We start from the raw sequence: 15,297 nt of genomic DNA on the forward strand, positions 1-15,297 counted from the left end.
GTCCTGACTGCAAAATATATTGAAAATAGGTACATGTACATGAAAAGAGACAATTATGTTTGTGCCTGTCTCTATTTTCCTGCTCTAGTTAGATTGAAGAGGGCAAAAAATTAACTGTAGGGTAAAGAGCTTAGTGAACGTCTCATTATATCCAAACTATCACTGTTTCCAGGAAAGTCCAAAAAATATAGAAGGGACTCACAGGCTCTAGAAGACACACTGTCTTATCGATGTATGAGGAGCTTCCAGGCTGACGTGGCTTCACTGTTTTTCCCTATAAGGAAAAAAAAAAAAAAAAAAGTCAGAGGGGAAAGTGTCTCTCTCTCTCTCCTCTTGCTCTTCTTCCTAACCTCTCTCTCTCCCTCTCCTTTCACTTAAGAACAACCCCCCAAAATGATAGGCAAAGTGAAGAGAGGATGCCTGAATTGATGTCAGGAGAACTGGGTTTTATTCCCTGCTCCCTGACTTACTATATGGTCTTTTGACATTATTTAAACTCTCTAGACCTCTCTTTCAGATTATTTTCATTTTTTCACACATGGAAAACAAGACATAATATAATATTTTTTTAATGATGGTTAGAAAGACATCAGAGACCAGCAGGGGAGAACAAAGACAGTACAATATAAAACATGCCCAGTTACAGGTAATTAGACTAAAAGGGTTCTAACAACAGTTACAGCTCAAACATTTTAAAATTCTCTTATTTAAAAGTAGAGGCCAGTTAGGTCAAATTTTTAGATCATGTAAAAAAAAAAAAAAGTACCTAAAAGGATAATTACCATCAAATTTAAGAAGCCATAAGGGAATATATTCCAAAAAGTATATTCAATGACACATTCAATTGCACTGGTAATACTGGTAATACTGTATTTCTCAAACTGGACTTATGATACATAAGTGCTTATATTTCTTTATTTATAATTATTTTTCATCTGAAATACTTTTAATCATTTTTTAATATAACCACCAAAACATCTTTAACCAAAAACTGAAATAAATGAAAATATTCCTGTGGATTTGAAAGGTAAATGGAAAGAGTTTTGTGTGGTTTCAAACATTTTCCTGCTAAACTTTAAAGGTAAATATGGGGGCTGAGAATATAACTCAGCAATAAAATATGTGCTTAGAATATGCAAGACCCTGGGTTCAATCCTCGCACCAAATATTTTAAAAGGTAACTATAACTATGTGCCCCAAATATAAGAAGGAAAGTGTATGCTGTAGCTATTTTCAATTTTCCAACTTAGTAAAATAAAAACTACACAAATGGCACAAAAAAAATGACCTGTATGATTAGTAGCATGATATACCCATCCAAGAGCATTAAGAGAGATACCAAATAATTTGTACTCTAAACATACGCTTAAGAAAAATATATTGAAGAGTGACATCTGAAAATCCTGTGTACAAACATGAATTTGGTTGGTTGATTTTATTGAGACAATAATAACTGTAATAACTTACCTAAAGTAAGCAAAGACCTTTCTCAACCCCTACATGGACCTTACATGTAAAAACAGTGACTCTGGTATCTCTGAAATTTTCCAAAAAGGAAGTATAGGTCATTCAACAAAATATATTTACTGTATACTACCATAATAGCTATTTAATTGTTATCATTATGATGCAGATATATAATGGAAACAGATGTTCCTTTTTCCATTCAGCAAAGCACAGGAAAAGCACAAACTTGCTGATAATGCATGGACTACTACCATAGCACAATAGAGGCAAAAAAAAGACATTAGCACATGACAATATTAGTTTTTACTACACAACTAATTGCATAAAAAGTATAACTTGAGATCATTAAATCAATATAATTTTCAGCACTACAGAAGGGAAACAAATAGATTTGTATAACCAGCCTATTTCACATCTGCAGTTGGGGAAATACTTCTAAAAGACTAAGTACATGCAAAATTCTACCACTGCTTTCAGAACACAAGGAAAAGACTGTTGTTCTGTTTTCTTTGCTTGGGTAACATAAATTAGAAGGCAGCCTCTACAGAAAAAAAATTAAGTATCAGTATAAATTGGTAGACTCTTTCTGGACAATAATTTGGCAATTGTTATAAAGAATCTTCAGAAACAATCTATTCCGGGGCTGAGGCTTTAGCTCGGTGGTAAAGTGCTTGCTTGTATGTGTGAGGCACTGGGTTCAATCCTCAGCACCACATAAAAATAAATAAAGATACTGTGTGTTCATCTACAACTAAATAATTTTTTTAAATCTATTCCTTCAATCCAAGCAATTTCTTTTCTAGTAACACATTGTAAGGAAATAACCATAGGAATAGGAATGATCAAAGATTTAAAATGTTCTTCATCACAGCTTTATTTATACTAGCGGAAAATTAGAAATCTAATTTCTTCAAAAGTAGAGCAATGATTCATTAAAGTATATATTTTAAAACATTATACAGTTGGGGCTCGAGATATGGCTTAGTGGTAGAGTGCTTGCTAGTTGTGCATGAGGTCCTGAGTTTGAGCCCCAGCACTGAAAAAAAAAAAAAAGGAAGGAAAGAAAGAAAACACTATACAGACTATATAAATTACTTTAATGATAATTAAAATCATATTACATTAAATGCTCAGAGGAAAGATTTAGGAAAATACTCAAAATGTCATTTGTAATTTTTACAAATTCTCTATTAAGAGCAGATACTCTTTTTTAATTAGAAAAAGTTATTTTTTCAGACAATTATATTTCTATGCTTTGATAGTCATTGTCCAAAGTTTCAAAAAATTCAAATAACATTATAAAAACATATAGGTAAACTTACATAAAGTTGTTTTGACACATTATTTGATTCTGAAATCTGGCATAGAAAGGAAAAACAGGTTTTTTTTCCTTTGTCAAGCAGGATCCTTACAAATTGGGAAACATTTTTATGGACTAAACATTATAAATTCTTACCTATATCTATTGACATGTTTAATTATATGTTATTAATTCCAGAAATTTTTTAAATTAAAAATATTTCTAAAACAAATTGCTCTCCCCAGCATATCAATTAAAAAAAAAAGTTTGCCATAGCTTTCCTGGGACTCTTTCTGATTCTATTTTTACAAGAAGGAGCTGATTTGTCTTAGGCTATTACTGTCTACTACTTGTAGAAGTCTTGAGGAAAGGTGGGAAGCAGCAAATTCTGGCAATCTGCCTAAAGAGAAATCAATGAAACAAATTAATCCTTTGCTAGCTGCAATGACACAGTAATCCATCATTCAGGGCTGCTTTTATATACCAAATCAGAGAGCAGAGGAAAGAGCCCTAGGGGACATCACAGACAACAACCTACACCAACACTGGGAAAATACTGAAGAATCAGTTTATTTAAAGAGGATAGATTTCAGTTGATTGCCTATTTCGTCAAATAAAGATTTTTCTTCCACAGTGCAGTGAACCCAAGGGCCAATGACTATATCTTCAGAATTCAGTAGCATACATGCCAGCTGACACAAATATGGGGTATTTTTAAATAATTAGCATCATTAATTAATACAGTAAAATATCTGAATAGAGTAATGTTACTTTTTCCATCTCACTTTCTGGTACTTTAAATGTTCCCTGTTTTCAGTAGCAACTAACTATAAATTTACCCACTAATATCTACAATATAACTAGACAGTTCCTGGCAAACCACAATTCAGGTATTTCTTCACCCACAAAATATAACACTTGAGATATTTGTAATCCCTAAGTGCTGTGTTAAGTTTTAAGACTTGAAATATTTAATTTCACCTTTTGTAGTGCAAATTTCAACAAGCAAATAAGATTATAAATAACTTGTTTTAAAATTATAAGTAATTATTTAGTTTGTAATATAGTAGATAGTGTTGAAAGATATGTGTGGTTTCCTTTTTAAAACACACTGTTGTAACTGGGCACGGTGGTACATGCCTGTGATCCCAGCAACTCAAGAGGCCAAGGTAGAAGGATTGCAAAATCAAGGCCAGCCTTATCAACTGAGACTCTGTATCAAAATAAAAAATAAAAAGGGCTGAGCATGTAGCTTAACAGTAAGGCATCCCTAGGTTCAATCCCTAATACCAAAAAGAAGAAAAAGACTGTAATAATCAATGTACAGCAATATATTCACACAAAGTATATTTACTTATACAAAAACATACACATCTAAATTTACTTATGCTTATGTAGAAATTTATTCACCTTGAATGTGTTTTACCAAAATAATGTATTCTGAGTAGAAGTATATTCCCTGGATGAAAATTAATGACAAGAACTATATACCAGTATATTACTATTGTTAAAAATTCATGTATCATTTTCATGGTGGAATATAAGGAATGAGTAGAAGGTTTTTCAAGAATATACAAACTCAAAAAAAATTAAACTATCAAAAATTGTCCCTGAAATGTTTAAAAAAAAAAAAAAAGAACATCTACTCACAGATCCAAATTAGAAAAAGAAACTAAATACATGTTAAACAACCAATTTTTGAGTGGCATCTTCAATCCAAACGTCTGTGGCCATATGATCTCAATTCCTGGCCATACTGATGCATTTTGAATTCAATGCATGGAATCTAGTATTTATTGATTTAATAAGGTTAGGAGAATTACATTGTTACTGTTACTGATAAATTGTCAGCAATTTAATCTACTGAAAATTTACAGAGGAATATATATCTGAGGGAAGAGAGAGAGGGACAATAGCCATGCAAATTTAATCCCTTCACTACCAATGACAAGTGACAAGAGCAAAACCTCTTCTTTCCCAGACTGCTTTAGGCTCCTGAGATTTTTATTTTACTAAAGATGTTGGCCACCAGCTGATTGAGTTTACAGTGAAAGGATTGTAATACAGTCTTGCAGGTGCACCTTCAAATTAAGAAAAATAATGTATTACCCCATATTCACCCTCTGCCTCTGATTTTGAGACACAGGTGGGTAGGCACATGCATGCATGCATGACCATAGACATGGACATGGACACACACACACACACACACACACACACACACAATCCCGAGCTCTTATTACCTAAAAGGGTATTAAGGAGCCCTTCAGTGACTCCTGCTCAATGGACCTTAAGGTTTTCCACATCCATAGCATCATTAGAACACAGGAGGACAGAAGGGAGAAAATTTACTTTCTTAAAAGCAATTCTGCCAAAATATAACCAAAGGGGAGAGGTTTTCAATGCTATGTCAAAGTAAGGTGGTATAATAGGATCCAGGATCAGAATGGGGCCAAAACAAAACAAAACAAAACAAAAACAAAAAACATCAGAGTTACTGAAACAAACATTTGTAGGACTTTAGAAAGTTTTTTGTACTGCTGTGCTGCCCTGCTCGTGGGCTTATTTCCCCAACACGGACACCTGGGAAGCATGTTGTGCTCCAGCTTTTCCCTGACTTTAAAGAAATGGATAATCTAAGGATCGGTGTTGCTGCTGGGGTCAGTAAAAGTATGCTAATTGGTGAACCTAATTGCTTCAAGCAGTCCTGCCTCTAAACAGGGAGAGCACAGTTGATGGAGTCAGTCTGTTCCTAATAAAATGAAGAAGCACTGAATTAAACTCCCAAGGAAGGCACTATAAAAGTTTCCACAGTGTAACCAAATGACTTCACCTAAGCTATTACCTCTAAGATGACATCTTTGAAAGAAAGCAGACCCCAGTAGGGCTCCATATTCATAAATTGGCCAAGGTTAGTCCAGTGAATCTGGATTGATTTAAAAAGCCTTCTTCATCCTTCCAATCAAATGAAGTCATTGTTAATTAGATGCTTTCTGTTAACAATGTCATTCTTCTCCACATTACCTGCTCACACTTGCAGCGACTCTGGTGCAACATCTGGAGCCCCAATTCCCCTGCAATCGGTCCTCACAACAGTTTGGCTGGAAGGTGATGGTATTTCCGTTTCTCAATCTCTGCCTGAAGGAAGATACTATTCAGTGTATTGGTGGCACAGTACATACCAACTCTCTAATTTGAGAGATTATAAAGCAGTCTCTGCAAAAAACTCTTTTGAGATATGGTCTCCCAATATCTTTTTAATGAATCACACAAGAGTTTTTCCTGGGATGTTTCTGCCTTGTATATGGATGTTTTCAAAAACATCGAAGGCCACAAAGTTACTCTCACTGGCTTCCCAGCTTCTTAAAACCAAGTTCTTCCTTAACAGAAAATCGGGGCTTGGTTCCTACCTCTCCCAGACCAACACTTGAAGAAGACTGACTGCCTCAAACAGGGCAAATTGTCAGGCAGCCCGCGAGAGCGTCAAGGCTCAGCGCCCCAAGCAGCGTCTGCAAAGAAGCGTACTGAAGACTCGCAAAAGCTGCCTCATTCGATGTTGGATCTCTAAACAGTACAAGGTTGGGCGGGGGCGGCTCACATTCCCTCGAGGCCCATTCCTAAGAGGTTTGCCGGGCTGACCCGAGGGGACGCTACCTGCCAGCTTTGACCTGGGGTTTGGAAAACGTGCGCCACCCCCCGGCCGGGCCTGGCTTTCTTCTTGAATCCCCATGCGCAGGTTCCGGGCTTTGTCACTACTCCGGTTCTCGGGGTGGTGGCCCGAGAACGCAGGCAAGATTGTGGCCAGTCACTGTCAGGGCGACATCCCAATGTATTGATCCCGTGTCTCGGGCTTCTCTGCTGGGGGAGACGCTCGTACTTGCGTCGAAGGACCCGCCACCAACTCTGAGAGCGAGGCTCGGTGCCCGGATGTGGGCCTCGCTTCCGGGAGCTGTTCCCGTCGTTGTTGAGATCGGGTTTGAAGTTCAGGAACCCCTGGGAGAAGGGTGGAAAGGGCTCCCCTACCAGGGAGCGTCGTTTGCAGAATGAAGAATTTGTTCTCTGGTAGCTAGCGCCTTTGTGGTGTGAGGAATGTGAGACAAACCGGAATTAAAGGCCCTTGAATGAGGTGGGAATGCTGCTGGACTTGGGGCAAGTGCGACCCTAAGGATCTACAGCGCCGAGGGCCATGGTGATCAAGGGCTCAGGCAGACCGCTAGAGGCAACTCAGGACCTCCGGCGGCCCAATCCGGAAAGCCTGGGTTACCTCTTCAGAGGGGACCCGAAGCCAGATCCTGAATTCCATCGAAGGCGGAGAGCTTCTCAGGAGTCACAAGCCAGGGCTAGCATTTAGACCTGGGACCTTGTCCCTGATTCTTAGGCGCCAAAAGATCAATACTATGGCCTGGGAGCCCAGTTCGCCATCCTTCCTGGCTTGGGGCCATGGAGGAATCAGGAGCTAGACAGTGAATGTTGATTTCCTAAAGATACACAGAGGGCAGAACCGCACTGGTGAGATTAGACAGTGATGGAATGGACAGAACCACACCAAGACAAGAACACTCTTCTAGTTCAGAATCGTAATTGCATATTTTCAAACTCTTGACCTTGACGCTTTCTCACCCGGAGATACATACTTCTCATCATGAAGATTTTCTTGGGATACTTTCATTCCTGTTATGTTGGCTTAGAAGGGAAGATGGTCAATCGCTGCAGCCTAAAACAACTACAGTCTCTCAATGCAATAAAACATAGATGATGATTAGAAAGTCATTTCTCCTTCCCCTTCCAAAGAAAGCTAAAACCTGAAGCGTTAAGGTTATCTTTCTCCAAAATGTAAAACCTTCAAGAACATCACCGTCCCTCCCTGAGGGGGTTCAGAGAGAGAGAGAAGAAAAACGCGAACGCGAATAGATTTTTGTTCTTTTCATTTTAGTGCTTGCTTAAACCTAAATTCTGGGCTTGAGTAGAGTAAAACACTCCATTCATACTCTAAAGACTCAACTAGAACTGAGCTAAGGAAAACCAAGCAAGAGAAAGGGAAGGTGCTGAAGAAAGAGCAGTGAACAGAGGTGTGAATGGATGCTGCACAAAGGTTGCTATGACCCGACAGCCAGGACCCAGCTCTAGAGCAGGTAATCCCAGGACTCTCCGCCCCATGGTTCTGGGCAGACCCGGCCTAAATACCACCACGTGCTCAGGACTGCTGTGTTCCAACTCTGCTTTGGGTGGGTGGGGGTGGGGGACGGTCTTCCCGCGCATGCACACGGATGCGTGCTTCTCTGTGGTGGCGCTGGAACCCCTCAGAGGTTGTCCAGATAGCCTAACTCCCGGAGTTCCTACAAAGCACGGTCACTCACACTGGAAGAGGGGTCGCTTTAGCCCCCGAAAGCTGGCAGGCGAAGGCACCGGGAGTATAGCCTCCAATCCCATGCAGGGAGAAGACTAATAGAGTGGTGGAAACCAGGATGGGGCAGCATCTTTCCGGGTTAGGGGCTCCACCCCGCCAGTCGGCTGGGTCACTTGTCAACCCAAGTTCTCCAGACTCTCAGCCCCTTCCAGCATCCTGGCAAAACTCCCTGCCAATCCGACCTGCGCTCCCTGGTGGCTTTCAGGTGCTCACCCTTGAAGGCACTGACGCCTCTTGAAAACAGCACCAGCGCCGCTTTTGCAGCCTCCAGATCCCTGCCTTGCTCCAGTCACGGAGCAATGACTCGCCAGTGTTTGGGGTGGTTGTTGTTCTTTTAGAAGTATATTAAAGGATCATTGGCGTCTCCCAGTCAAGTCATTACGCCTTTATCCCCATCAATTAACCACACCTCAGAGGATTGCTATTAAGAGCTAAATTGAGCTGCAAAAGTAGGTATCCCGTTTCAGGCAGATGTTGTTATCTCCCGCTGAGAGGCGCGGCCGCCGGGGCCCAACCATCAACATCCCGCGTCCGGAGCCGCTCAGGACCTGGCTGACCGCCTGACAATACTAGTGTAAAGGAGCTAGATGGAATGGAGAGGGTCCTTGCCCCCGCTATGCATATCAGTGGGAACTGTTTCCAGAGCTGTGCCAGGAAGAACGCAAAAAAAAAAAAAAAAAAAAAAAAGCCGTGCGTTTTTGCGCAGAAAATTGGAGTGTCCTTAGGGCCCCAACTCCCGGCAGAAAACCGAGAAGGAGGGATGAGGGGGAGAGGGCAAACTAGCGAGTTTGGCTGGCAGTCCTCCTCCATCCCACCCTACTTCCTCTTCCAGTTCCTCCAGCCTCTTTCCCTGGCAGCTGACCCTCAAAACCCCAGAATTTCTTGTGGATAAAGGCGCGGTGCTGTGGAACTAAAGAATCCGGGATAGAAACGTGACATTTAGGACAAAGGAGGTTCACTTGAGATCTCCGGGGCCTTCCGACCAGATGTGTCTTTCCACGTTTTCTCACTTCAGTCACTCTTGAGGACTTGAGGCACCACTGTCACACGCAGTTGGGAGACCCTGGAGAGCTGAGGAAAGGGAGTAACGGGACATAGCCCTTACTGCGGTTACAGAGCTTTCCTCCCGATAGTGGCCACAATAAATTTAGCCAAGGCTAAAGGAGGTTAATTTCCCAGTATAATCCAATTAAAAGATTTCTAAAGTAATCTTTTTGCGAAAAAAAAATTAAGTGCGCGGCTAAAGAGAGGACCGATTTTGATGACAGTGATTTATAGCCTCAGCACAGCACGCCCCGGACGCTTGCTCTCCTGCACGCTTGCTCTCCTGCACGCAATTGACCAGAGCATCCGGTCCGTATCTCCAATCCAAACCTTCGCTTTCCTGAAAGACAGCCATCTATCACGAGAACCTGAGCAGGAGAGAATGTGTAAGGGACTGGGATTGCTTACAAGCACCATAGACTTTTTTAAGTGCTATTAGATTTATGGTCTCCTTTTCCGACGCCCATCCAGAGTAATTAGCACATATGTTCTAAATAGATGATAGTTTTGTGAGCAATAAAGCAATTACCCATCGTTGGAGCTGACAGTTCTTCCAACTAAACTCCAACCAGCAGCTAATTGGAAAAGTCATTTCAACTACATTGTCTGCAATTAGTCCTGCTAAACTACTACACCCCAACTAGCTGGTTTGAGGTTAATTTATTCGGTGTTGTATTTGCATGGACAAGTCTTTGCCACGAAGGGACTTGCCTTTTGCCCCTCCTGACTGCGCCCAGGGATTAGAGGAGCAGGTGGGAGTTAACAACTGATATTTTGGAGCCATCCGGGGGCGCCCTACCCCGCCTCAGGTTCAAGTTCAGTGTCCAGCTTGCTGAACACCAAGAGAGAAAACTATTGTTTCTCCTATTGAGTGGTAAGCAGAGGAAACTGCTCAGTTTATGCTACCAAACCTTTATTTAAAAAAAAAAAATTACCACAGAGGAAGCGACTGAATTCTGAACATGCCCTTCACCTGCATACCCCATTATGATCCGGCCACTCCACTATTCCTAAAAGATAAATGTTAATCAGGCCTGCCAAAGCAGAAGTTCTGAGCCCTCCGCGAAAGAGGGAGCCTCCAATGCTCAGAGTAGTTCCGGGAAAGAAAAGATTAGAAAGGTCAGGAAGCCCTATTTCTGCCTTCAGTCGCTCTAAGCATAAATCCACTTCCCCTTGAAACTGGGTTTTCTCCATGACTTTTTTTCCTACCTCCCTTCTTCTTTTTCTTTTCCTTTCTTCCTAAAGTTAAGCCAACAGATCCAGGATTTGTGCACAATGAGTGGAAAAAATGTGTTTAACGTTGGTTTGACGCCCCACCGGAGCTTCCAAATATCCAGCGGCTGGGATTCTTCTACTTAATTTAATCTTTATTGGGCAGGACAGTTCTATGCTCCTATTCATCAGGAAACCCAAGGAAATGTATCAGTTGGGGTTCAGAATTGAGGGCAGAAAAAAGAGGGATTAATCCTCTCCCACTCAACCTCTAACTTTGGAACTGCGATCTCTAACAGGTTGGTGTCAGGAGAAGGCAAAATCAAGGTCCTAACCCTGACAACCAAGTGTCCCTGGTATATGGATACAGGGGAAGAGGTGCTGGCAGGTTGAGATGAGAACTTGTAGCCCTGGTAACTTAGTATTCCCTTAAAGGAATTTACAGCAAAGTGTCCCATGCTCTGGAAGCAATGTGAATTTGCTTAAAATATGACTTTTGGGGAGGTAAAGCCTGATGCTTTCTTCTAGAAATTAAATATCCTTTTCTGGGTAACCATTCATATTAAACACCCATATTTATTTTTGAAATTAATGTACCACTATCTAAGGGAGACAACTTGAATGATTTTTTAGTCAATATAAGACTAAATAAAATTAAGTTAAATGGAAGTTGTAATGAATTGCTCAGCTTTAAGTATTTGCAGATATGTATGTATAGAAGAAAAAAACTTTTTAACTGCCTCATGCTGGGCTCTTATTTTCCACTTATTTATTGTGATTTAAACAATTTAATTTCAAGCAAGACCAAAAAGAAAAAAAAATCTTGGGTAGAAATTGAAAGTAAAGGTCTTGTCTTACCCCCATTACCTCCCACCTGTCACATCATCTCCACCCTCATAAGAGAAATCCTACTGTCACTTCCGGTCAAAAATTGGAAAGGAAATAAAATGACTTAACTAAAAGGCTGTCTGTTTGTATTCTCAATTATTTACTTTTTTTTCCTAAGCTCAACTATGTCCAGAAAGTGAGAACAAGGAAAAAACTAAAGGAAGAATCAGCCAAAAATATAACCTGGACTTTGTAGAGAAACTAAATGTAGATTATATGCCTACTTTGCATAAAGAGCAAAATAAGTCATCCAATACCCCCAACAGAATGTATGAGAAATATTTACATAAACACCCATGTGCCCGGAAAAATATCTAAGCACATGTGTGCCGAGATGCAGTTCAATGTGAGCCCAGCTAGCTGTCCGCATGCATGTATTCAATTCTGAAGTAAAAGGCATTTTTGTTGCTCCCATAGTTTCTTTGCATTAAGAGCGATTAGATGATGTCTATTCAAAGTTGCTGATCCAGAGAGAAAATAAGAGTAGATAAAAGGAGATTTCAAGTGACCTCCTCATCCCTTTCACACCAACCTGAGCCCTAGAATAGCCAAGGATCAACTAGCACAAAAGCCCTTTCCTTTCTCTTTTCAGCTTCAGAAGATTTCATGCAAGGGGTTAACAATAAAACACAGAACTATCCCTGAGTTTTGTTAGATCATGCATTTGGAATACTTTATTAACTCCTCCCATAGATGAGCTACATTTATTTTTTCACCTCTGACATGGGCAAATAAAATATACATAGAATAGCACAGGTTATAATTATGTACTGCTGCATGTGGTTTGTATCAGTGGTATACTATGCTCATTCTTTTTCATCTAAACTTTACCTAAACCTTCTCTCTCCTCAGTGATGGAGGACACTGTAATAAACATATCCTTTCAATGACAGTTTAGAAGGAAATGTTAGGCTTACTATTTAGATCAACCTTTTGATAGGTAAATACAATTGCAGTTTGACTACAGTTACCAGCAGATCTGCTGGTTTTTCCAGACAATATTTTTCCACTAGTTTATGTCATAGGCAGTGGAGAAAGTGACATTAAAGACTTAAACATATTCAAGTAGTCTTTAGTCAGTGAAATGTCCAACTCAGATATTCTTCTGATGGGCTAATCCTGTAGTAAAAGAAATAGGTGCTCTGACAGGTAACTATTAAGGGAAATGATTATATAGTGCAGTTGATTGTATTGTCAGGGTACTCTAACAACCTTCAAACTCATTTCAAAACTTCAACTTTTCATCCAAACCCAACCCATTTTCCCTGGGAAGAATAGCCATGCAGTTATTCTTCACTCAAATTGGGCATTTAAAATAAAGAAATGTGTTTTATAACATAAAGTCTCTAGTTCGTTCTTTCTTTTTGCATAAATGCATTTAGAGAGCCAAGACTTTGTATTTTTACAAAAAAGTAAATATTTGGCTCTGGCTTCACTGATGTGCTAGAAATGATTGTCACTTTTCCTCCTCTAAAAAGGCTTGATTTGTATCCAAAGGTCAGCACTTGTTCTCCAGCCATCCTCCCACAACTGCTACTCCTGGGCCCTATGACTGGGAACCCAGGCATAAAAGTGGGAGTGCTCCCTTATCTCTCTTTTCCAAAACACATGCTTTAAATGGCCAGTTTGAGATAGAAAAACTAAACTGCTTACTAAGGTAAAGCACTTATCTCTGAGCTTTTCAACCCAAAGGTGACAAAGAAGAAATGCCTGGGCTACCAGAGTGATAGTGAGCACTCAAGCTTGCTGAGTCCATGCTTCATTCAACTATATGGGAGGCTAAGAATACACAGACCAGAAGAAGTAGCATGGCTTTTAACCTGGCCTTTCTACCCTGGGTTTCATATTGACAAAGGCAGAACTGTTTTACAGATGGGCAGCTGCAATAGTATAGACTGATTTCAGTCTTAGGACTAGGGAGAGATTTTTGAGCTAGGATTGATCTTTTTGTTCTTGTTTCATTTTTTAGTAATCAAAAAACATTAGATGAGCATCCCTGTGACTCTCTCCACCCTTTCCTCCAAAAAAAACATGTGCAAGACTATTTTAAATACATCTTCAGCTGCATACTTCCTACCCTTAATCTCATGCCAAGGGAGACTAATTGATTTAGTATCCTTAAAATAAGCTCTTTGGCAAAGGTCTGCATCAAGACCAGAGAAACTGATCTTTCTCTCAAAGATGTTCATCATTTCAGATAAGCCTGATAAAACAGGGTTATTTTTGTCCTGTTGGTATCTTTAAACAGAATAATACTGTTTGTTTGTTTGTTTGTTTAATGACTTAGGGGTAAGAAGGAGGTATCCGGGATAGAGTTCTATACATATCGGGTCATTTGTAGGAATATGGGGCTCTTGAACTAGATTTAGAAAAAGGGTTTTACAAAGTCATCTTTGGCAGGGAGAGTGTAGGCCTGTAATCCCAGCAATCTCCAAGGCTGAAGCAGAAGGACTAAAAGTTCTAGGCCAGCCGGAGCAAATTAGGGAAACACTGTCTTGAAATAAGAAGTAAAAAGGGCTGGGGATGTAGCCCCTAGGTTCAATCCCCAGTATCACCCCAAAACAGGAGAAAAAACAAACAAAACAAAAGAAAAAAACAAAAAAAAAACCCTTTGTTCAGTGTGACTTACCAAAAAGCCAAAGTAAACCATCCAGTGGCTTTTGGGAGAACAAAATACCAATATCAAAAAGGCCACAGGATTAGTGAAGAATGGTTTAGCCCTCACGGTAAGAAAGATATGGGGGTGGGGTGTTAATAGGCTAGAAAGACCCTTTAGATCTAGATTCTGGAGCCTGGGACTCAAGTCACCGCTGTATATGCTGCCACAGATCTCTGCTTCTGTCTCCCACCAGATCACGTTTACTGGCTGTCAGACTGGGAGACATCAAGTGCTATGTGATAGGTCTTTTAAAAGTGATTAACAACCAACCCATGATGCTAGCAGCCCACAAGACCGTGCATTGAACAGGTCTGTGAGGACCAGCAAGTCAGAGGAAGAGTCCAGAAAGGAGGTCGTGGAGCTCTGCCGGTACCTAGCCCGGTCTAACCCCAAGAGAGACCAGAGGGCCTCTGGCAGGCCTGGTTGACAGCCTCAGGTAGAGTGCTGAGGCAAAAGCCACAAAGGGTCTGAGTCCAAGAACCACAGTCCAGACTCAATTTATGTTTCAGGAAGAGGAAGGGAGTGGGTAAGAAGAGAGGGAGAGAATCTGGGGAAAAGAAGGTGGGTGAAGGAAGGGTGGAAAATGCAACTGCGTTTTCTGCTTCTACAGCTGAGCGTGCCTGGACACGTCTGTGGAATTTCACAGTTTGGGGACCCAGGTGCCTTCCGAAACTACGATCATTTTTTATTAAGTGTCCTACACAACAACAAAAATCGTTATCTCCTGGTTGGGTGTGGGGTGCATTAGGCCTAGGACTAGCGTGCTAAGTTGGAACATTATCAAATCACAATCTTGAAGAAAGAAAGTCAAGGCTTCCTGGGACCTGGGCTGACCCCTCAGTCCCTCCACGGAAGCCATTTTGCTGGAGGCGGGGCTGTGAACACAAGTGGAGCATTTGCGGTTGGGGAGCACAGGGTCAGGAAGAAAAAGTGAGCCCTGAGTGCTGCTCAAGCCGAACGAGTCCCAGAGAAGGTTCAAGACCCTCCTGGAAAAGCTTCGGTTTCTCTCTGACCCTTCTCAAAGGGGTCACTTTTGCCCCGAAGTAGCTCTAGTGGCTCCTCTCCTCCGAAAACCAAGGGCTTCCGCTGCTCTGCTCACCGCTACCAGCAGCCACCCACCCCCACTCCTTGAACTACAAGTGGCTGGGAACTGCACCCTCCCCCTTCTTTCCAGAGGAGTCCGCAGCTTCGCCTGAGGCCTCCAGGACCCGACTTACCCCGCCCCCGGGGTCATGCCATGTCCCAGGGGCCTTTGCAAGTTTGGAAGCTTGGTGGGAGCGGGTAAAGTCCACACCGAGGATGGGTGGGCGTCACTGCACT

At 41.2% G+C, this 15,297-nt stretch overlaps 1 protein-coding gene across 1 annotated transcript in view; it reads right to left on the bottom strand.

Annotated features, from left to right (window-relative positions):
* Positions 1-15,297, bottom strand: part of LOC107135395 — a 126,450-nt gene that overhangs the window by 97,158 nt on the left and 13,995 nt on the right. The window contains exon 6 of the mRNA XM_048811858.1: positions 203-274. Within this exon, the coding sequence (XP_048667815.1) occupies positions 203-274 (72 nt within the window). The remainder of the gene's footprint in view (positions 1-202; positions 275-15,297) is intronic.

The sequence above is a fragment of the Marmota marmota genome, unplaced genomic scaffold (genome assembly GCF_001458135.2).
Source record: "Marmota marmota marmota unplaced genomic scaffold, marMar, whole genome shotgun sequence".
Taxonomy (NCBI): Eukaryota; Metazoa; Chordata; class Mammalia; order Rodentia; family Sciuridae; genus Marmota; species Marmota marmota.